We start from the raw sequence: 23,964 nt of genomic DNA, 5'->3' as shown, positions 1-23,964 counted from the left end.
AAACATTTTAAAACCATATACAATAATATTTATTTACAATGTTTACTTGCAAGCATTTACACGTAAACATAAATGTGTCCCTAATCTTCCACACAGCATCTGCCTATGACACCTCTCCTGCAGGGACTAGCGACAGCATACCATCTCGATCTCTGAATCCATCCCTGTAATTCCGTACACAAGTGACGTACTTGAGCAGATACATAAATGTACAATTGCTGTGCAAATTGTTCATGCTATCGTTATGTATTATGTTGGCCAACACTCTTACACTGATCTTTCTGTTCAACAACCGAAGATAAAACAATTCTAATCTAGGGTATAACATCTCTCCGTCAACTATAAAAAAGGATGGGTTTATTGTAACAGATACACCCTTTCAAAATGTATAACCTTGTCTACTCTTTATGAACATCTACCTCGGACATGGCTCCACGCATTCACCGGCTTCTTTGAAAACAAATGCACATGGCTAGCATAGAAATGGATGGGGAAGGGTCGTCAACTAGTTGTTACGACAGTGTTGTAAAATATCTCCTCCAAAGCTGTAGGGGAAGCTCAATGCGAGCGCAAAACCAAGAACACAGCTAAGAAGTGGAAAAAGTTGAATAGTACCCCTTTAATAATTGATTTGCATGCATAGTATATTAGACTTTCCATTGAACAATTACCCCTGTTACCATAAATTGACACATTTTATAATGTCATCAAATGCTCACACACTAGCTGCTTTCGGACACACGTGGAAGTGTGAATGGGCCGTATGTGTGAACAACACATCCTGAAATTTGTACCCTGAAATTCTCCTGAATAATACTACCCCCTGAGGTAGTATTTTCTCTGTAGGAAATGTGAATTACGTTATATGTGAATGAGGAGTAGAAAGTCTGTATTTCTCACAACACTTCAATGGGTGTGTTGATGACGCTTCTGCATTTCATTGAGTGGCCCCCGAAATGATAATCAGCCTGTTGCCTTTTGTTCGCTGAATGGTTAAAATATTAAAATGTTGGCACTGCTTTTAAGAGTCATTTGTGGGGAACTAATGTTATACGTTGTAAAATTATAGGCAAAATGTTATTATATTATGCGCTCAGAAATGTGTTACATTATCGACTGGGGTTTCCACATTATTGCTATGGGTTTAATAACAACTAGAGGTTGAGCCCGTGCAACACGCGTGCAAAAACTCTAGTATCCTTAATGACGACAAACTAAAAGGTTGGATAATAGAGTCTGCCAAATTAATAAATGATGGATTGTCTATCGGGTTCATTGTGTTCCATGTAGATGGAAGATTGTCCACTCAAGTTGAAAACAGTGTATCATTTCCACAAGGTAACCATGGCTAGGACTATGGTTTGTAGACTGTGATACAGGATAGCGTAGCTGCTGGGGTGTTTAAGTCCCAGATGACATGGTACTGGGCATGAACCCTCATGTCTTCAGCCTGCTATATTAATAATGGCATAGACACCGCAACCAATTTAATGAAATGTAGTCGAGTAAAAGCAGATGGTTAGAAAACTAATTTCTCAATCCGAAAATAAAGACTGAAAACCACGCCATAATCACAATGTCTTATCTTACACAAAAAACAAACGATCACAAAACTAATATATTCAAGTTTTCGAACAGCTGGATACATATCTTTACATTATTTATTATATTATGATTTGAACATTTTCTATTTGACCATTTTGTGTATTATTTGAAGGCGAAATTTCAAAGTTCTTATTGTTTTCAAACTCAAAAATAATCTTTTGAATGATCGTGATTTCAATATTGACCAAAAAAATCGTGATTATGATTTTTTCCATAATTGTGCCGCCCTAATACCTATGGAACCTTTATGCTGGTGGATATGTTACATTTTTGAAAAACCATCACCATACAGTCAATTCATCTTCATACTTCACAGATAAAAAAACAAAAATGGATGAACAGTTACAGCAATAGTTAGAGAATTGGGATTTGTGGTTCTGAACAGTTATGCAGAAGGGATGCATGCTTTCTCACCCACTCATAAAACCCACTCTTCTTTACATCTAGGTAGTCTAATTAGAATGACTTCTACAAAGTCTCCATCATCATTAGCGGTGCACAATATATTTTCATCTCTGGATGATGAAGGCTAGAATCCAGCGAGCGGAGAAGAGACTGCCGGGGAAGCGCAGCTCCTAGCGACCATGCATGCTAAGTGTGAAGGACTTCTCCTCAGGTCGAGAGGAGGCCCGACACAAAGCCAGCTCCGCTCCTGCCACAGGCAACACAAGCCCACTAGACCGATAAGAAGAAAGAACAACCAAGGGAATGAATAGTTAAGAAGATAAATAAATTGCAAGTAGCCCACTCTGGCTTCTTCAAGCCACAGAGCTTCAGAAAGTCAGTCTTTGACATTGAATAGTGATGTCTCTCTCGCTCTCGCATTTTCACATCAACTAGGCCATCTACAAAACACTTCAAATTTATTCAGTTTCAGTCTGAAACAGCAGAATCATTTTACATTTTTGGAGGGATACAATTGGTAGGTCTTTCCTATGTTGAGACCGTAATTCTTAAGCTTCTAAATGCATAAACAGATGCTGGTATAATGAAACTAATTCTGCATTTGTTAGATGCATAAACTCCATCTACAAATGCAGATAGCCTATCTGCCCTATTCACTCCATCTACAAATGCAGATAGCCTATCAGTAAATTACTACAGAGGCAATGTTTAGTGGTGTCCACTCTGGAGCAGTGGTGCAACGGGTCACGGATTACCCATGATCCGTACAGATCAACCCTCACGGTTCGGGACGCAAGTGATCAGCGGATCGACTGACAATGCAAAAAATAAAATAAAATTGTGCGTTCACTTGATCGGCGAATGTTTAAAGGATAGTTCCGGTATTTAGCACATTGAGCCCCCTTTCTGGTTTGTCTAGGATGAAATATAACACCGAAATGTTGACTATTGGTCCTGCTGTCTCGGGTATTTGGCTCATTTTGAATCGCCCCTGCCTGCTTCAGAATGGCTGGCTATGGGCAATCACAAACCTGTCCTTAAAACAACCATAAACGTTCGTAGTGGTGTTCGTTGATGTTGGCATTTTGTAAATCTCATTGAAACGGAAACCGGACCATAATGCAGCTTGCCCACTGCATCCGTCCGACAACGGACGACGGAAGGCGTGTCTGACGGATGGGGGAGTGGTATTTGCCGACGGAGTCACGATCTGATTGGCTGACGGATCTGTTGCATCCTGAAAAGTTAACATTTTCTCAACTTCTGAACGCAAGAGACGGAGCCGACGGAACGGACGGACCCACAATGCATTGCAGGATCACCCCATGCAAAGTCAATGAGATCCGTCAACGGACGGATGCAGTGGGCAAGGGGTGTAACCGGAAACGGAAAGGGAGCTGTTTATGTTTGGTTGTAGTCTTTTCGCTCGGTTCTCCATATCAATAGTATGGCTAGAACCGAGCGAAAAGACGACTGCCCCCCTTTCCGTTTCCGGTCAACGAGCAATGAGTCTTCCTACAGAATACAATGGAGTTACAAAATGCCAAATAAAACACGACAGAAACTGTATATCGCTATGATACTTGAAATGAAGACGAGGATGTCTGCATTGCCTGGGGTGAGTGTAGACTACACTCTCCCCAGGCAATGCAGACTTCCTGAATCTAAAGTTGTAAATCCAGGTCTGCTGTGCTTCCTTTGGACACAGGTTTTTTATTTTATTTACTATCCATGTTAAAAATATAAAGGAATAATGCCTCAGTTTTAACTTTGTATTGTTTTAAAATATTTTAAGATTAAATGTATACATTGGAAGGACATTCTGAGTTAAATTTTGATTTTATGAGGACACAAGCAATTTTTTTTAGATTTACTATGCTTCTTTTTCTTTTCTTTCTTACTTTTTGAAGATTTTATTTAAAGTCACATTTGTCTTGATATCTTTTTTGTTGTTGTTGATCTGAAAATGATCCGACCCGTGACTCAAAAAGCGTGACACGATCCGAACCGTGAATTTTGTGATCCGTTGCACCCCTACTCTGGAGTAATTCTGTTGCGGCAGAAGGACACACACGATGCACATGACCCGAAGTCACCCAAACTCGGGCAAAATATCAGATAGTCCAACGTCTATCAGCTTTGGTACCACATAGAAATGATGGCCACTCCGCACTGACATTGACCAATAGGCTATAAACACACCATTGTTTCATATTTACAGTTTGAGTCCCGCTCAAAAATAACTCAAAATCATTTAACACAAAAATGTATTAAAAAAAAAAAGCTTTTCAATTAATTTGGATACGGAAACATCTCATGCAAATCGCAACAGTCCAGCGATTCCCTGAATGTTTCCCTCGCTCCCTGCAAGGTGTGAGATCAGATAAATAACACGTCTTGAAATAGGCATCTGCAACACGCTTCTACACAGCGGAGCTCTGAGAGCAAACAATGAACCACAGACGTCCGCAGCGGGAGAGACCAGGAGTCACGCATCACCTTACCAACCCAGTTGGTCTCTGGGCCCCTACCTAGGACACCCCTGGGCTCACCCTGGGCCCACCCTGGGCGCACCCTGGGCGCACCCTGGGCCCACCCCCTGGATTATTGTTATGTGTCCAAGTTTCACTGGCAGCCACACTGGAGCCAATCACAAATTCCCCTCTTGGGATCAATGATAAATATTCGATTTGATCACTTCAAAACAGTATTTTGGATGCTTTCTTGGTGTTGCGAGTGTGCACGTGTTTGGGTCTGGGTTAATGAGTCAGTGAGTGAGTATGTGTGAGTGTTTGAGACTTTTTGGCTGGGTACTATATCATATTGTATTGATATTGTGATATGAGAGTAGCCATTGTCTTACATTTTGGATATCGTAATATTGCAATATGGGACTAGATATGTTGTATTACATTTTCGGTAATATCGTTACATGGCATATGTGCCGTCATTTCCTAGTTTGAAGGCTGCATTACAATCAATTGATGGGATTTATTTACCAGACAGTTTTAGCGGTTATTATAAAACATTAACTAAAAAACAACAATGGTCAGTCATCATCACTTACCAACAATATAGAGGTTTGTGTCAAAAATATTCATCCTTGTTTCCATATCAGCACCGCTGTGAGTGTGTGTCCAAGGCGCTGACCATATTGTCAGTGTGAGGAATATGATGCTAACCTCATCTGGCATGTATGAGAGTCATTTTCTCCTATAACTCTCTTCCAAGAGAAAAAACATTTGAAAAATGAACAGATGACAAAAACGCAAAATTAGTTCTCTCTCCCTCATCCCTTTCTCTTTCCCTCTCTACCCTCCCTGTCCACTCACTGCCATTACACAACACCACAACCAACACAGCCTGACGTTTGCACAGTAGAAAGATCACCGTTCTCACCACCACCCTCAAGGCTGAGTTCCCTTGCTCAAAATAGAAGAGCAAGGCATTACGCAAGCGGACCTGCGACCCTGCCGGCGTGAATGCTGACTTCAACCAGAGCTCGGGACGTTTTGGCGACGGGGAGGGCAACGGGTCGGAAGCGATGTCGCCCCTCTCTGAAGGAGGGGGAGGGGCTGCCTGATGTCTCAGTCATGCACGCCGGGAATCGCTTTGATTATCTCCTCCTATAGCATGCTGCTGTGATAAATTCTGCCCCAAGCAACCCCTATCGCTCGATACGCAAGGCTACACACACAAACCCTCGCACTAGAGAGGCTAGACCAACCACTAAGGCTAGATGCTAGGCTGAACACTAGCATTAGATTAGCTAGGCTACACATTCCCTAGTGCTAGTAGAGGGGCTTGGTTAAACTCTAGCACTAGGAATGGTAGGCTAGGCTAACCAGTAGTGCTATATATACTAGGCTACGCAACCCCTGGAACTAGAGACGCTAGGCTATACAACCTTATGCAAAATACAGAACTCCTAGCACTAGTGACGCTACACAACCCCTAGTATTAGTGGGGCTAGTCTAGACAACTCTAGCACTAGAGCAGCTACACAACCCCTAGCACTAGGGCCACTAGGCTACACAACCCCTTGCACTCAAGACACTCAGTGACAAAACCGATGGCGCTAGAAACTCTACACAACCTCTCGCACTTCATACCCTAGGCTACAGAAACCGTAGCCCTAAGGAAGCTAGGCTTATCCAAACCATTTCTTTAGTTAGACCACAGACACAGTAGAGGCCGAGCCTCTACATTCGTGCACCTCACCTCTTCTAAAGCGCCTTGATATTCAATGATACTGCTATTAAAAGTCTACTTGAACGCAGAGGTGTGGCTACAAACTGAAGGTTTGATTACCGTGCGGTAACACTATTCCTAAAAGGCGTCTGATAGGCATCTTAAGCTGCAGCAAGGCAAACCTGCCAGTAACACTGTTTATGTTAAATATTTACTCACTGACAAATTGGAGGCCAAACGGAAGTTGAGCGCCCCGGTGCGTGCGCTCTATGCCACGCTAGCTACTCTTAATGCGCTGTGGTACCTGTGCCAGGATGGCCCATTACTCGGGTGGAATGAATTCCCTGCCCGCCACACAACTTAACTTAATTAAGATAATTAAATAAATAACGCAGCAGCTGCGGCATGCATCCTGCCCCTACCACTGCGCCATTTAAGGAATGAAACTTGTGAGTCTGCTCTAAAGAAACAGAGTCCAGGATGTATGGAATATCATTATGGTTTATGTGGGCTCCGTCTATGGCTCCATTCCCAACACTGAAGGACTGGTAAGAGAAGTACGATTTGTTTTGTCCTCCGGCCTCGCTATCTAAATGCAAGCAAGAGAGCGAGAATGTTTAAGAGTGTAGATTGCAGTCGGGAGGAGCCGCAGTGGCGGTGGCGCTAATTGCTCTACTCTGAGAAAGGCTTTGGAGACAAAACCGGCGACACAGCGGCAGGGACCACAATGGAGAATAAACCATTGTTCTCACCATGTTAGGTCAAGCAGACGCAGGGCAGCTCCATGGTTCCCGTGTGACTAATACCCCGAGCACCACCACCACCACAGGTGTCTCCTCACATTCAATGCATCATGATCAAAACGGCACGCCCAGCTACGAACCCAGCGTATCATGTTTACCCAAGACCTATGAACATCAAAGTAATGGATGCTGCAGATACAGTTAGAAGGGGCTGACACACTGCCTATCCCTCGGCCTCTCTCGCTCTCCCTCCCTCCCTCCCTCTCTAAACAAGCCCTGGTTTGTGCCTTGCGACGTTATATTGTTAAATCTGTGCAGCGCAGCATAAGATTCCCTCCGCCCCCTGGCTGAGGGTCGAATGCATCTGCATAGTAACTCCCGCTAGAGATGGCCGCCACTACGGACAAACAGACTGGTCAGGTTTTGTAAAGCCCACACAACTTGTGTGCCGTCCCTATTTGGCGTAGACATTGGCCATGTTTAACTACTATTTAGTCGATGCTTTCATCGAAAGTGACTTAGAGTATAACCTTTTTTATCCTTGTCTTTAGGGAAAGGAAAGGAGTCAAGACATCTTGCTCAAGGATGCCCACGGGTTTGGCTGAGGTAATGTTCGTTCACAAACACATTGAATGGTGTGCATATGTGTTTGCCTTTACAATACATTGGTTAAGACAATGAACGTGGAACATGATTCATGAATGTGTGTGCACTTCATCGTCGACTTTAATCCCCCTTTTGAACAGCAAGACGGAGAGCACCGATGATTCAAGGTGATTTTGGAAAAGAAAACTGTGAAAGCATGGAATAAACAAAGAGAAAGATATCAAAAGATGTATTGACTTTGAAAATGCCACGCTTGATCCACAGACTTCAATATGAATAGGAGAAGATAAATAATAGACCTCAGAAGAATTGTTCTGAATTCCTGTCCCCCCATGCCAAGGGGACATGAGTCCCACAAGACACACACACACACGCACACACACTGGCTGTAGTGGCTCAGCTAGTCAGCTAGTGGATTTGGTGACCTAACCCCAATGTCATGCCAATGAATTATCATATGGTGACCTAATCATATTGTTAGCCAATCATTTATTACAGGGAAAATCGCTTAAAGATTTCCGATCATACAATGACAACATTTGGCCTCTTTCCACTGGCTTATCTTTTTTCCTTTTTAAATATATAGAGAAGCAATATGCTGTATGATGTAAAAGCTGTGTTGGAAAGATCAGTTCTGGTCATTTTTTGGGTTATCTCCAAGGCCTATGGAGTGAGGTAGCTCAATCCAGTGTTCTGCTAGCACACAATGCGGCTACGCTCCAGGGTAGCAGATGCTGTGTTTAGCTCCAGGGAGCTCTCTGACCCCGTTCAAAGGCAGGTCGCTTGCTGGTTTTTCGACGCTGCCAAACAACAGATATTCCCTGCAAAGCTGATGTCAGAGAAACACCTAGGTAGCCCAAACACACAGATTAGAGCTTCCAACAGCCAGCCCCTGTCCAGGGACCTGCTACATAAAGCATGGGTTTAGGAAAGCCGTCTTTTTTACATGACTTTACCTGACTAACTGATGTCCTGTGTGAGTTGAATTCTTGGTTAATTCTGCTTAAATTTGGCAGAAATAGTACTCAGCGCACAATGAAGATGTGTCCGATGAGGAACACTCTCAGAAAGAAACTTATCTGAGAGGTAATAAATGATGTTTCGCCCCTTATCCAAATCAATGAGAGGCCTCAAAGAAGTTACTTCCCTGAAGTCCGAATTTCCTCTGATCGTTTTAGCTTGGCTGACAATTCTAGTCTCACAAATCAAATTTAAGATGAACAGCTAAAGCCTGATGGCAGACGATCTCACTGGTTGAACAGGGACGTTTTATTTTCTTTATCATGTATTTCGAGGCGGGTATCTGTAGACACTCTACACATGGAATGGGTCTTTACTGGAACGACCTGACCGGCGGAACGACAAACGTGATATGGCCTTGAATTGATCCAGAAGAGGAGGACTGCTTCTCCCCAGTGTGGGGATCCCTCCTTGGCCCGTGCATCCTTGCACCTGGTGTGAAGGTGATGGCCACGACTACAGCTTTCCAGAAAAGCAGTGACAGGGTTAACAGAGGGCACTGTTTCCCTGTCAGCCTGCAGTAATTCATGAAGCAGAGTAGCATCCACATCAGAAGTACGAGCTATACCGCTACAGCGTCCAGAGCTACTGCTGCACGTCGCTCCCACTAAGGCTGTGAAAAGAATGCTATAAAGTTGAGTCGACCATCGGCTTCATTCTTCTCTCCACAGACACAACGCAGGTGAAGGTATGTTACTTATGAGCACTAGACTGGGCTCCCGAAGGGTGCATGTGTTATCATGGCGTCCTCCGTCTCGCCTCTCCCCTCTATAAGCTGTCACCTCAGCAACTTGCAGCAGTGGTCTTATGAAATATCTAGGACTTGGTGGAGTAGGCCTTTCGGCTCAAACATGAGTCAGATCGTTTAAAATGGAACTAGGATATAAGGAACATGCAGCATCTCCATTCCCATCAGCACTTGGGTCCTGGCCACCTAGGCCCCTCACCGTCATTTCAAGTTCTAAAAGAAAACACAACTATTGTATAGCCATTAATCAACGATTTAATATCACTTGATGGACAACGTGCGGTGGCTCTTTCATTAACTACTTTTAGAAGGTAGTCATCAGCCGAAATGGAAGTTACATTGGGGAAATCCATTTGCACCAACACAATTATTGTCATTCAAGTGCAACCTCTATAGGTTTATATGAAATACAGTATTGCAATACACTGCATTGTATTAAAGGGTAAAGACAAAAACAGATGGTTCAATAGGTCTAAATATCTTTGCATTGTTGGGGGAAAATGCAAGAAAACCTTCAGAAATAAGAGACCGGTTTTGGTAGGTGGCCCAGCAAGCAAGCAGCAGGAAACTGCAGTAACAGGGGGGTTGAAGCAAGTATTGAGCGATCTGTCGTGAAATGATAGCTGTTAAAATGAAGACATGCGTTGCGTTGTACGGCAATAACACGTGTATGAACAACGAGCCGATTATAAACATCCGTCTTCAGATCCGTGTATCAAACAAACCAGAATATCAATCTACTGGCATAGATAATATTTGTTTAGACTGACAACAGGGCTGAATAAACTGCGCTTTGAACGATGCGGTCCTTCACTGCAAGATCACCGCACCAGTGAGTCCAACGGAGAAGGTGACAGCCATGAATCCAATAGCCTGGACATGCTGGTGCCCGGACGGATAATTTAGAATAACATAGAAAAGGACCACAAAACATTTATTATTCTCCAGGCGGCATTCGTGACAATTTGATAATTTCTGCAAGGTTCTCATGGTTTACCATTACATAAAAGACACCCGGAACCCAAGCAAATTATCCCCATGGTTTTTTTTTTTTGTCGTCCGCCGCACTAAAAACAAATACCTAAACAAACGACTCACCGCTTGAGGATGATTGCAGAGCCAAGGTCCCCTAGATCTGAGAAATCCTCTCCAAGCTGTACACCAGTGTGTGAAGGTTTCTCGTTCTGTGACGCTGGCACGGGTTGAAAACACAGCGGCGGTTGATAAGTCGCATGTACTGCAGTGCACAGTCTGAGTGAGCTCTACTGGCCACACATGCTCTCGCGTTGTTGCGCGCCGTGAGCGCGGAACGTAGAAGGAAACCGGGTGCTCCTCATTGGCCCAGGAACCCACTAGGTACCCGCCCTCGCTTTGGTTGCCTGCCTGGCTCCGGAAGTAGTCTCGCTATTCGTTCCTTCATTTGCATTATTTCTTTAGTATCCTTTTAAATTATATTTAAAGGACATCCAATCAAACGTTTCCGTCGAATTGTTCTTGTGGTTAAATTATCCAGTGATACTTTATGAAGTGATGCAAGCAAATGGGTTAGGGGAGGTGTATTCGTTGAGAAGGGTCAAGGGTTAACCCTATTAAAAAACGTAGACATTAATACATTAGTTGACATGAACACCATTAGTAAATAAGACCATTTGTCTTATTTACTAAGACAAATGGTCTTAGTAAATAAGACTTAGTAAATTATTACTTAATCAACTAATGTTAATGAATGCATAATTAATATACAATAATAATAATAATAATAATAATAATAATAATAATAATAATAATAATAATAATAATAATAATAATAATAATAACTAATATATAATATTAATATACCCTAATTGTAAAGTGTAATTTAGTTATTAAACTGAATGCCTAAGCTTAGGTTTCGTGGCTTGACCTAAAAGTGTATCTCTGACACCCAGCTAGTCCAGAATGCAGCATTTATTTAAGTTACTGTAAGACAGAAGACATGCACCATAAACCCTAATAACTGCTGTTCCCTGGCTGTGTGTGAGATGTTGAATGGAGTACATTGATCATGTAGTGCACTCACTAAACAGAGTTACAGCCTAACTGATATGCGGTACTCATACGACTCTGTACACACACACACAAACACACACACACACACACACACACACACACACACACACACACACACACACGCACGCACGCACGCACACACGCACGCACGCACGCACGCACGCACGCACGCACGCACGCACGCACGCACGCACACACACACACACACACACACACACACACACACACACACACACACACACACACACACACACAGAGACACACAACCTAAATATGATTTAACAATATATTTCTTGAGGTTGTAGTAAGACAAATCAGTTATAGTTGTAGGCACGTTATTCTCCGATTGAAAAGGGCGAGCAAAAGTTCAGCTGTGGCCTTGTGCGATAGTTAGAGCGTAATAACAGAAATGTACACTAGAAGGAGACATATGACCACACATCTGTTTCAGCCCTTTGGCTTTACACCTGATATAGCCGACTGATAAACTTCAAATTAGACGAGGGACAAAAGCGGACACAGGTTATGAATATGTTCTGTTATTTAAAAGCACATTCAAAGCATGTAAATAATGACAAATAATGAATATAAATTGTATGGATATCATTTAAAATGTGATATTAACATTTTGAGATAATCCTATAAGCAATTTGTCGAATTTCCAACAGCTTTGTTAAAGGGTTAATAATTAATTGTATAAAAATAGCACATGAATATATGATTATTAATAACTGAATAAAATAAAATAATGACTATTTGCCACATTGATACCTTTGGATTATGGATGTTTAAAAAGAATATCTATTTTTTATACATAAACAACGTACACTGGTAAATACTGAATGTTATATATATTCCATAATCTATACCATAATTTATATTATACTATAGAATACAAGAAGATATCGACCAATCTAAATGTATTTCTAAGATGATTATTGTCCACAGATGAACTCTTGTCCACACACTATTTTGTGACTACTACTACTTGATCTTAACATTTAAATAATACAGAATCTTGTTGCGTACTTTGGTCAATTTGAATCCATACATGAGGGGGTTCATGATCGGGGGAATGATCAGAAACTCTATGGCGATGAAGTTCTGCAGCGACGGTGAGATGTTTTTGGAACCGAAGCGCATGTACATGGTATCAAAGACGATGCTGGACATAAAGGTGAGAAGACAGGTGAGATGGGGCACACAGGTCTGCATGAACTTCTTCCTGTTCTCCATGGAGCCCCGACACGTCCTCACCAGGTAAATGTAGGACCAGATGATCACCAGCCCGTGTAAGAAGTACACCAGTATGGTGAGGTACGCCAAGATGCTGTGCACTGTGGTGTTGTTTGACGGGCACGCCAGCAACACGATGACCCAGTTCACGCAGTACAGCCGCTGGATCTTGTCACTGCACAGCATGAGCCTGGACGTAAGGGTGATGAGGACAGCTTGAATGCTGAAGGGGGTCAACCAGGAGAAGCAGACCAGCAGGGATAGCCTGTGCTTGTTCATGACACTGTGGTAGCGGAGGGGTCGACAGATGGCCAGGTATCTATCGTAGGCCATGACGGAGAGAATGGACAGGTCGCTGCTGGCAAACGAAAACATCACAAAGGCCTGCACGAGACACCCGTTGTAGGAGATGTCGTGAGACGAAGACAGCAGGTCCAGGAGGAATTTGGGGTAGAAGCCTGTTGTGCCGTAAATCCCGTTAATGCAGAGGGAACACAACAGAATGTACATGGGCTCATGAAGGCTTTTGTCCAGGACAATGGTGAGAATCAGAGCGCAGTTGATGGTTAGTATCAAGCAATAATAAAGCAAGGTGGAGGTAAAGAGAACCACTCTGTAGTTTGTGATCTCATTCAACCCAGAAAGACTCAACACTGTTATCATAGAGATATTATCCATGATCATGTTCATATGTCTAGAACATATTCATCAATGAAACTATAGGTACTACTCTCTGTTGTTGTCACACAATGCACATCAGGGTTATAGTGGTTAGAGAGGGAGGGATCTCCTGTACTCCTTATCCCTGAAGGGTTCCTCCTCTTTTGTGTCTGTTAAAATATAGTCAGAAGACAGTCGATGCAACCAATGAGCATACAAGCAAAATTCAGCATTACAGGAACTACCTTCTTCAGTGGATGTTACATTAGCATTAATCATATTATGCTTGACAATGATAATCATGTATGTATTTTAAATATTTTAAAATACACTCAAACAACTTTTATAGACCTTAAGTGTTTCATAGACTTATGAAAGAAACGTTGATACTAGGGTTGAATCTCATTGTCAGGAGGCTTTCGGCAGACAGAACGAGAGTTACGCATGCAACTACGGTTCTATGAATTCCGGATGACCGCCATAGGCAGTGGTTTAGAACTGGATGTATCCCTCGCTCGAAGGTCAAGCGTGTATAGCAAAGTATTCACATTGTGACCCTGGATGACGTAGGGTTATATGAGTTTGTCCCTTCAGAATCCTCTCACCCAGATTGACAGAGAACTCTGGCAGTCATCCGAATCATCAGTCATTCATAAAACCCGTTCTCTTTCATTCCTACTGACTGCCAGAGGCATTGCTTTACTTGATGACTATGGAACGAAGTCACGGAGAATCCTACCCCACCTCATTGAGAGCAGGCTGCCGGCCTAGGCAGGACAGCTGTCGCTGCATCATAAGGGGCAGCGACACTGACCCTGTAGAACTTGGATCACTCAAAAAAATAATGATTTGCCAATCAAGTAATTTGACAATAAGGTTTCTGTTTTAAGTGTCTTATATTTCTGTGGAAATATTCAGTGGACCACAAAAGCTTTATTCCTGTACCCAACTGGTTCAGTACATAGATGACATAGAGAACACATGCTGCTAACCCTAGTGTGGAGGACCTAGGCTACGTTTACATGATGACGGTCTGAACAGAAGACGCAAAGGGGGCGTTGCGTCTTCACTTTTTATTCTGCATTTAGACAAGTGTTTTCGGTAGGAAATCTGCTTGCATACGGTGACGCAAAAGTGTATGGAATTCGATTGGGTATGCATGCCAGGCGGCTAGGTGGTGCTGTGATACACTATCACACAACACCGCCATGTCTGAGCGCATGCGTAGAATCTTCCTTCTTCTCTTATCTGCGCCGCGAAAACCAAAACATAATTACAGATCCTTCTCTGTTCAGTAATACTACGGGCCCTATCTTGCATCCGGCGCAAGTGACTTAGTCACTGGCGCATGTGTCGTTGCTAGTTTACAACTGGCGCAGAGCGTTCTTTTCCCACCAGCGCCACTCGCCGGTAAATTAGGGATTGATCATGCGCCCCAAGGGGCGGTTCGGCGGAAGGAGGAGGCGTGTTCTGGCGCAAACGGTATTTTGCCGTCTCTGAATACCATTGCGCTACTGACCAGGAAATACCTGGTTTAAAGTCAGTGGCGCGTTGTTCAGATGCTATTTTAAGGGTGCAAGCATACATGCGCATGCGATGCATACGGATTGCTTGTGCACCTCGCGCACACACTTTGCTTCTCTCATCTACCTAGCCGCACATTCTTGGTAAATTATTTGGGAAAGAACAGCTGATGCAGCGGTAATAAGTTGTACTTTTAAATCAATGCATCTGCAAACACTGTACAGCAAACACATATTTTCTTGACACAGACATCGTGTAGGCCTACATGCCCATAACTTTTAGGATTGATGAGTAGGCCTATTTGATCGTGAAAAACATTGTTTTACCTCGAGTGAGAATGAATGAATGCGGGAGCGCGTGTGTGCTCTGTTTAAACACACGCAAACTAAACACTCTCATCATCATCTCATCTTCGTCCGCTTATCCGGGGTCGGGTCGCGGGGGGAGCAGCTCAAGCAGGGGGCCCCAGACTTCCCTTTCCCGGGCCACATTGACCAGCTCTGACGGGGGGATCCCGAGGCGTTCCCAGGCCAGTGTTGAGATATGATCTCTCCACCTAGTCCTGGGTCTTCCCCGAGGTCTCCTCCCCACTGGACGTGCCTGAAACACCTCCCAAGGAAGGCGCCCAGTGGGCATCGTTACCAGATGCCCGAACCACCTCAGCTGACTCCTTTCTAAGTAAAGGAGCAGCGGCTCTAATCCGAGTTCCTCACGGATGGCTGAGCTTCTCACCCTATCCCTAAGGGAGGCGCATCCACCCTTCTGAGAAAACTCATCTCAGCCGCTTGTACCCGCGATCTCGTCCTTTCGGTCATCACCCAGCCCTCATGACCATAGGTGAGGATAGGAACGAAGATCGACCGGTAGATCGAGAGCTTTGCCTTGCGGCTCAGCTCTCTTTTCGTAACAACGGTGCGGTAAAGCGAACGCAATACCGCCCCCGCTGCTCCGATTCTCCGGCCAATCTCACGCTCCATAGTTCCCTCACTCGCGAACAAGACCCCGAGGTACTTGAACTCCTTCACTTGGGCAAACTAAACACGTAACGCATAATACAATCAATGGCAATGTCTAGCGGGGACACATGCATATTAGGATAGCATACAATACTGATAAGAAACAATGTTTATAATGTATTGCGTATATCATTAAATAGAACCACAGTTACCGCATATCATATGTTATAGCCTATCATACGTTTTCTTTGCCGAGATTTATTTGAGGACTCAGTATTTCTGAAGTTGTGGAAGAAAACCCCTTATTCCATGTGTGAATTAGGCCATATTATCTGGCAATAAACTAAGCCATTTGCAAATTCATGTGCATCTGTCTCATCGGAGACTGCAGACGCGCTGTCAAAATATCAACTTGTCCGATTCAAATGCGCTCATGGCTCTTAAAGGGGATGGGAGCTGGCACTCTCATTGGTTTGTTGCACGTTACGCCCAAACCACACCTACGGGTAATTAGGCTGCTTCAGACCAACCCTTTTGACAGTTGCGCCGCGGCGCAAGCGTAATTTATCCGCCTGTAAAATAGCGATAGCGCCGTAGAACCGCCCACAAAGCTACTTGCGCTTTGCGCTTCCCACTTGCGTTTCAGACCGTTAAAATAGGGCCCTACATGTTCATATCCTGTACATTTCGTGGAAAGACTCCTCTAAGTTTATTTGAGCTGCCAGAGCTGCTTGACGGCCCTACGCATGGTAATAATCCAACATGTTTGTTTATTTCCCTGTACTGGCGCATGAATGTGACGTAAACGCGTACGCGACGTGAGCAGATCTGAGCAGAGTTTTGCGTCTCGTCAGTGCAGACGGAAACGCTAGGGCGGAGCGTATTCAAGTATTCCACTCTGGAGGGTGGTTTCAGATTTTTGCGTTTTTAAGCCACAAAGACGCTGTCACCGTCTAAACGAAGGCACTTCCGATAAAATATTTTGTCGTTTTTACCCGCAAGCGTCCTCATGTAAACGGAGCCCTAGATGCCAAAATCCCTCTGCAAGGGGAAAAGGGGAATAGTACTAAGGACATTCTTCCCCAAAAGACAAGTGCTTGGAGAAGTCGTGGACAATCAGTATCATCCAGCATACCTGCTGCATGAGAAATGGGAAACAGCAGCTGAGGGTTGGCCAGCTACAAAAGGAAAAGAACCTCCCTCCTCAAGGAAGGATTAGAAGAGAAGAGAGCAACTTAATTGGTGTGCTCTCTGTGTCTCACCCCTGTATCTATTATTATCCACCCAGCCTTCAGTCTACCCCTGAAGGCCTCAGAGTAAACCTACCCTGGACGTGGAAGAATTGACGTTGGACTTTCCCACTCTCTCTTGCCCCCTCTCCCTTGCCCCCACCCTTTTGAATAAACCCCCTTTGTTACTTTTGCACTCAACTAGTTTGTTGGTGTCTGATTATGCGCCAAAGAGATCCTGGCCCCGTTTTTGAGTGGAAAATCCCAGACGGTGTCTCGAGATCTGACGGCAGTGGAATTATGTCACCCTCAAATCTGCCATCCTTGCCCACTATGGAAAAAGCTTCCCGGCTAGGGCTCAAAAATTCCATGCATGGAAATATGATCCCATCATCGACAGACTGGTGATGGATAATTGCATTTGAGCATTACCCCCAGATGCTAAACAGTAAGCTGCCCAGATTGCCCACTATTTGGATGGGAAATGGGAGCCCGGAAGGTCAGAACCTGGAGTGCCACAGGTGGAGAAAGACTGTGCAGAAGCCTCTCCCACTCCACCCCGGTATGCCTCAGGTCTCGGATACGGGGACTCGTGCTCCGAGTCCCCTGTAGAGGAAGAACCACCTGATAAGAGTCATACAAACACAGCAACGGCCATTGACTTGGGCTCCGGCTCCAGTGAAATGTTCTCCCAATTCCCAGAGGCAATTGGGGTGGGTCGTCCCAGCAAAGGGCGTTTCTCCACTGCCCAACCCAATGACCTCAACCTGGACCAGGCCTGGCGTAATGCAGCAGTAATGGAAGGGGAAATACAAGGATGGGTAAGTGAGGTCACATATCCACATCTCTGTGTGAAAAATGCAATGCTGTATCGGGTTATTCAACAGAGAGAGGGGAATGTGTGGAGGAGTTACTGGTGCAGAGGGCCTATGCCTCCAGAGTGTTATTCATGGAATACACCCAACTTGGGGCACACCTAGCAGTGGAAATACTGATGAGAGGGCCTTGGCTCGGTTCTTCTGATCAGGTGTGAAACGGGCGGTCCAAGGCTACTGTGTTCACTGCCTGGGTTAGGGTTAGATGAGCGCAAATATATTTCAAACTTAATGATTTGTTTTTTTTTAATTTTTTTAATTTGAATTTCTGAATTAAATTATAGTTTTGTTTGCTAAAATATATCAATAGTGAGATAATATATATATTGTCATTAATGTTTTTTATTTATTTTCTTTATTTTTATTTTTTGAGAAATGTGTAAGAAATTATAGTATATATTTGAGATGAACATATAAGTAATACATTTTATTTTTAGAAAATTATATATTTGGATACGTTAAAAAAATTATAGATATATATATATATATGATTATAAATTAAAATGTTAATAATAAGTATTATTATGACTAAGGAAGCTTAATTACAATGAGTTACGGAGAAGGGGCGGGATTAAATAAGTGTAAACTCCTTTTCGAACATGTTGTTACAATTATCAAGTATTTATCATTCACAGTGGCGTCTTTGCATTAGGGGCCAGTGGGGCACGGCCCCACCAGAGAACGCTGCCGTGCAGGGCACGATTATACTTTTCTTTTTTTTTTTAAAAATGTCATTGAGCATAAGTTAATAATACATTAATTGTTAATAATTAATTACATGTCCGCAGTTTTAATTTGATGAACGCAATTGTTGTAGTGTAGTAGTTGTGTGTGAAATAGTTTGTTGCTCCGTCTCGTCTGTTCCGCTCGGTGGGGCCCAGCCGAGATGGCCCTGTTTGCTGCAGTGTAGAAAACTGGTGCTGTTGCGCGAGCAAGCGCGTGCGCAGCGCCCGCTTCTGTTTCGGCGGTGGGGCCAGAAGTTTAGGGCCCCAAAGCTCTTCTCATTGGCTGATTTGTAGAAAGGGCGGGGTTTACGGCGGGAGCCGATCAGATCTTGCTAGCTAGCTAACGTAGTTACTGTTACAGTTACAGTTACTGTTACAGTAAATAACAACAAATGGACGTTTCATTCATTAAATGATGAATCGTGTTGAGTATCTGTCTCATGTGAGATTTAGCACTTGAACAGAAGTTGGAGATAAAACGTTTGGGATCACATCGCCCGACGGATTTAATCATTATTCAAGAGGGAAAGGACGAGAACAGATCGGTCAACCAGGAGTGGTTCAAGCGGAAAAAAATGCTTGTGTTTCACCTCAGCCACACAAAGGAGACCAGACAGCACTGTCCTTAAAGCACAGGTAATTACCATCTTAGCCCAAACTTACTTAAATTTTCACCCAGGATTATCCAGGTCTGAATAGGCAACCACTCTTCAGGCTAGATTCATTGTTAATTGTACAGTATGGTGGCCTGCAAACTTAATACAACTTAAACCATACTTCTTCTTTTTTTGGTATATTGTAAGTGGTGGCTTTGTATATTGATTGCTGTGTAAAGGGTGTGCGCCGTTGTGTTTTTATTGTTGCCACGTTGTTGTTTTCTTGAGTTTTGATATTGTGAGATCTTGAACGCTGCCATTTGGTGGTGCTATTGCTATAATAGCCTAATATATGTCGTCAGATTCGCGTTTGAGTGATGGCATTATTCAGCTGCCATTTTGGTCCCCTCTGTCACTTGCTACTGTTTTTGTTGTGATGGTAGTAATATGTGGTATTTCTGGATTGCGTTATAATATTTTCCTGCATGGGCCCCACCAGAGTTTCCAAACCAAAATCGCCACTGATCACTCATGTATCTAAATATGCTTTCTATTTTGTGTAACATCATTATTTTGTGTATGATATTTTCTGTTTTATTTTACATGTTCGAAATACATTTAAATCAATCAATCAATCCAAGAGGTGCACAGTAGTTGAAACCCTTTGACATTTAGCTTAGCGTTCCCAAAGTTTTGTGTGTAATTTTCCAGGACATTTCCCATAACCTTTCTGTGCTCAGGGAGGTCTTTGTTTCACTTCATGAACTGTCCATAGCGGAAATATATTTTTTTGAAAATCAATAACTGTAAAAGAACTTCAGTAAGGTGTCATAACCCTTGACGTACAAGCAGTCAAACCATTGCTAGTCCAACCATTCAACCGGTAAAATCGCCTATTCATCTCTAATAAAACCGATTTTAAAACAAATAAAAAATGTAATAATATGTGTGGATTCGAAAAATGTTGTATTGTATTATATTGCATGCACACCCCTGATCTCGTCTGATCTTGGAAGCTAAGCATGGTCGGGCCTGGTAAGGACATGGATGGGAGACCGCCTGGGAATACCAAGTGGATTTAGTGTTGTTTGGTCGTGGCCGATAGGTGGCACTCTTCCCTCTGGCCTTAATATCAATCCTGATGCCCCACTGTAGTGACGGGGGCACTGTGCTGTGGAAGGCGCCGTCCTTCGGAGGAGTCGTAATACCGAGGTCCTGACTCACTGAGGTCATAAAAGATCTCAGGGCACATATCGCAAAGAGCAGATGTTTCCCCAGTGTCCGGGCACAACCAGGCTCATTCAATCTGGCCCCCTAATCATCCTCCTTTATGCATGTCTGACTCATTAATTCCCTCACTCTCTACCTCAAGCTGGTGTGTGGTGAGCATACTGGCGCTCCAGGCTGCATCAGGGGATTACATCTGAGCAGCCGACAAGATGGTCGACCCTGCCAGGCCCTGGTAGACAGATGGTCGACCATCTCTCTGGTACATCCTGGTGTCCTCTCGGGGGCATGGTCACCAACCAACACCCCACTTCTGACACCAATGTGGCTAGCCTGGCACCGCCCACCTACCTACTTCCGCTCAATTTTCATTTCACTTCAGTACTAGGTCTGGGTCTGCTTCATATGCATGGTTTCCTTGGAAGCGAGATTTTTGGCGGTCCAATCAGCGAACAGAGGGAGTGGCTGAGAACGATGACGTTAAAGTCAGCTCTCGTTGACGGACATCTTCACGCACGGTATTTGGTTTATTACAGCCTGTGTGCAACTTGATTCCTGGCCAAACGTTAGCGATTGGTTATGGCAGATCCAGAGTGGCACTGGGCAGAACCAATAGTTTTAAACTTCAACAGACACCCGCCTTCAAGTGAGTTAACGTTTGTCAATTGAGTAGGTCCAGACTCTCAGTACAAATGAAATGAAGTACGAGAGTCTGGTAGGACCAGGCTAGCATCGGCCAGGGAAGAACCAGACACGAGCCTAAGGTTATTAAGGGACTACAATTGTTGTGCTTCACACAATGCAAAACTACGGCAATTGCCTTTATTTCCACTCATAAAGAACAATTGAACATCAAACCATGTAACCCCTCAGAAAACAAAGTGCTTGGCTGCAGGTGGTGCTCCAGCCGAGCATTCAGAGCACTGCAGGGCGAGCTCTATGGTATGAGACAATAACAATCATAAACTAATGCTAGTTATAATCAGAAAGACATTTTGCAATTAAAAGTTAGCAAAGAACAGACATTTTTGCCATCATCAAGGCTTAGACGTTGATCAGGCTTGATCACAGGCTGATCAAAACCAACAGAGTTGGAAAAGGTGTCAATTTGGGAAAAATTACAACCTGTACAAATATTGATAAAGTAAAGCAATTTGTGTATTGAAATATCCTGCATGTAGTCCCTTTTAGCATTAGAAAGTTGGTGGAAACTGTTGAAATCAATGAATATTTTTTAACAACGAATTTTCCAAATGTTTTTTATTAAAAATTGCTACATGTGGGACAGAATTTGTCAGCGTGAGTTTAAGTCAACATTGTTTGTTAAACTTGAATCAGTGGTGGCCGTGGGTGTGTTCGCCGTGTTCAGGGTGTCGCAAGGGATCCTGAGCTGCCGGACTGCTGCCGAGCTACCCCGCGGGACTTTTCAGCTCCCGGAGGACACCCACCGGAGCAGCCGGAAAGCTTCGGCGGCAGTTAAGCTCCCGAGTACACCGCCGGACGGCCGAACGGCTTCGACGGGGGCAGTCTGGCAGCTCCGGCGCAGGGAGCTCGGCGGCAGTCCGGCAGCTCAGCTCCCGGAGTACATTCCCTTTCTCCTCCATGTCACAGTTCATGGACTTCAGAGAGTCAAGGCCAAAGTTATTTTCAACCAATTATTCTCAACCATGGCCAAGATTTTTCCCCACTAGGAGTCTTTACTTGTTGTGGAAGTGCCAGAGACGTCAGACGCAGTCTTTATGATTCATAATATCATCCGAGGCGCACATAGCTTTTGGCCGTGATATTATATATAATATTATATAAATTATGGTCAATGTGGCCCAGGAAAGGGATGTCTGGGGCCCCCTGCTTGAGCTGCTCCCCCCGCGACCCGACCCCGGATAAGCGGACGAAGATGAGATGAGATGAGATGAGATAAATACCCAAATATAATATTATTATTATTATATTACATTATATAGATATAGAGCTCCAGGTGTCCACAAACGGCAACAATCCCTTTTCCTCCATGCTGTGGTTCAGTCTGACAGCTCATTGGTCAGTGGGCAGCGGCTCATTTGCATCAAAGCTACAGACACCAGAAACGCATTCTGAAGGGACTGAAACAGAGGGGAATAGCCGTAGAGTTTTATTTTTTTTAGCCTATGTATTTCGGATGTCTTTTAAAGCAATAAAATGTATTTGAATTTGGTGTGTGGTTGTTAGATAGTATTTTTTTCTGTTTACGTTTGTGTGTCTGTCCGTCCCAAACATGTTGTACGGATTGCAGCCTAGAGAGACATTGAGACATGGAATAAATAACCAGGGACAAGGTTTACTTTGCAACAAGCAAAATGCAACCAAAGGAAATGTATGTTGTGATATGTTCCTGCATTATTGTGGTATAACCTCATAATTTTGTAGTCATTGATACTACACTTTACATTACGGTGTAAAATACAAGAAGATATAGACCAATCTAAATGTATTGCTACGATTATTATTGTCAACACATGAACCCTCAATTATGACTACTTCCTATATACATTTAAATAAAACAGAATCTTGTTGCGTACTTTGGTGAGTTTGAATCCATATATGAGGGGGTTCATGATCGGGGATATAATCATGAACACCATGGAAATTAAGTTCTTCAGCGACTGAGCAATGTTTTTGGAGCCAAAGTGCATGTACATGATATCAAAGACGACTGTTGACATGAAGGTGAGCATGCAGGTGAGATGGGGCACACAGGTCTGCATAAACTTCTTCCTGTTCTCGATGGAGCCCCGACACGTCCTCACCAGGTATATGTAGGACCAGATGATCAGCAGCCCGTGGAAAACGTACACCACTACCGTGATATACACCACAATGCTGCTCGGTGTGGTGTTGTTCGTTGGGCACGCCAGCAACACAATGACCCAGTTCACACAGTACAGCCGCTGGATCTGGGCACTGCAGAGCGTGAGCCTGGAGGTAAGGGTGATGAGGACGGCGTGAAAGCTGAAAGGGATCAACCAGGAGAAACAGACCAGCAGGGACAACCTGAGCTTGTTCATATAACGGTGGTAGCGCAGGGGCCTACAGATAGCCAGGTATCTATCGTAGGCCATGACGGAGAGAATGGACAGGTCGCTGCATGCAAACGAAAACATCACAAAGGCCTGCATGAGACACCCGTTGTAGGAGATGACGTGAGACGAAGACAACAGGTCCAGGAGGAATTTGGGGTAGAAGCCTGTGGTGCCATAAATCCCGTTAATGCAGAGGCAACACAACAGAATATACATGGGCTCATGCAGGCTTTTGTCCAGGACAATGGTGAGAATCAGAGCGCAGTTGATGGTTAGTATCAAGCAATAACAAAGCAAGGTGGAAAAAAAGATAACCACTGCATAGTTTGTAATCTCATTCAACCCAGAAAGACTAAACACCGTTATCAGAGAGATATTATCCATCATCATTTTCAAATGCCTACAACAAATTCATCAATGAAACCCTACCAGTCTTTGCTGGAGTCCCACAATGCTCATTCAGGTTATAGTGGTTAAAGAGGAAGCGATTCTCCTATCCTTCTCATCCCT

At 43.7% G+C, this 23,964-nt stretch overlaps 3 protein-coding genes and 1 long non-coding RNA gene across 8 annotated transcripts in view; 1 reads left to right on the top strand and 3 right to left on the bottom strand.

Moving 5' to 3' along the window:
• The window catches only part of adarb1b (adenosine deaminase RNA specific B1b), a 118,768-nt gene extending 108,144 nt beyond the window's left edge, over positions 1 to 10,624 (bottom strand). For 3 of the 5 annotated variants that reach the window (XM_056580134.1, XM_056580132.1, XM_056580135.1), the window contains exon 1: positions 10,417 to 10,623. The gene's annotated coding sequence lies outside the window, so the exon portion shown is untranslated. Of the gene's footprint in view, positions 1 to 10,416 lie in introns of all 5 variants that reach the window. The other 2 variants (XM_056580133.1, XM_056580136.1) reach the window with 1 other exon arrangement.
• Positions 6,675 to 7,875, top strand: LOC130373554 (uncharacterized). The gene is made up of 3 exons (XR_008893531.1): positions 6,675 to 6,749; positions 7,496 to 7,550; positions 7,691 to 7,875. It is a non-coding gene; the product is annotated as an uncharacterized LOC130373554 (long non-coding RNA).
• A 1,727-nt stretch (positions 10,625 to 12,351) lies between the features above and the next one.
• Positions 12,352 to 13,287, bottom strand: LOC130373553 (olfactory receptor 2K2-like). Its single transcript, XM_056580138.1, has one exon. It carries the CDS (start codon positions 13,285 to 13,287, stop codon positions 12,352 to 12,354), a length of 936 nt encoding a protein of 311 aa, XP_056436113.1.
• Positions 13,288 to 22,908: 9,621 nt separating this feature from the next.
• LOC130373429 (olfactory receptor 2K2-like) lies at positions 22,909 to 23,844 on the bottom strand. The gene has a single exon (XM_056579909.1). The coding sequence runs from the start codon at positions 23,842 to 23,844 to the stop codon at positions 22,909 to 22,911; it is 936 nt and encodes a 311-aa protein (XP_056435884.1).
• Positions 23,845 to 23,964: the final 120 nt, after the last annotated feature.

This window comes from Gadus chalcogrammus, chromosome 20 (assembly GCF_026213295.1).
Source record: "Gadus chalcogrammus isolate NIFS_2021 chromosome 20, NIFS_Gcha_1.0, whole genome shotgun sequence".
NCBI lineage: Eukaryota > Metazoa > Chordata > Actinopteri > Gadiformes > Gadidae > Gadus > Gadus chalcogrammus.
This window is presented reverse-complemented; position numbering and strand designations above follow the sequence as displayed.

Excerpts from the sequence above, each read along its gene's own strand:
- LOC130373553 (XM_056580138.1), bottom strand. The coding sequence starts at position 13,287 with ATGATCATGGATAATATCTCTATGATAACAGTGTTGAGTCTTTCTGGG.
- LOC130373429 (XM_056579909.1), bottom strand. The coding sequence starts at position 23,844 with ATGATGATGGATAATATCTCTCTGATAACGGTGTTTAGTCTTTCTGGG.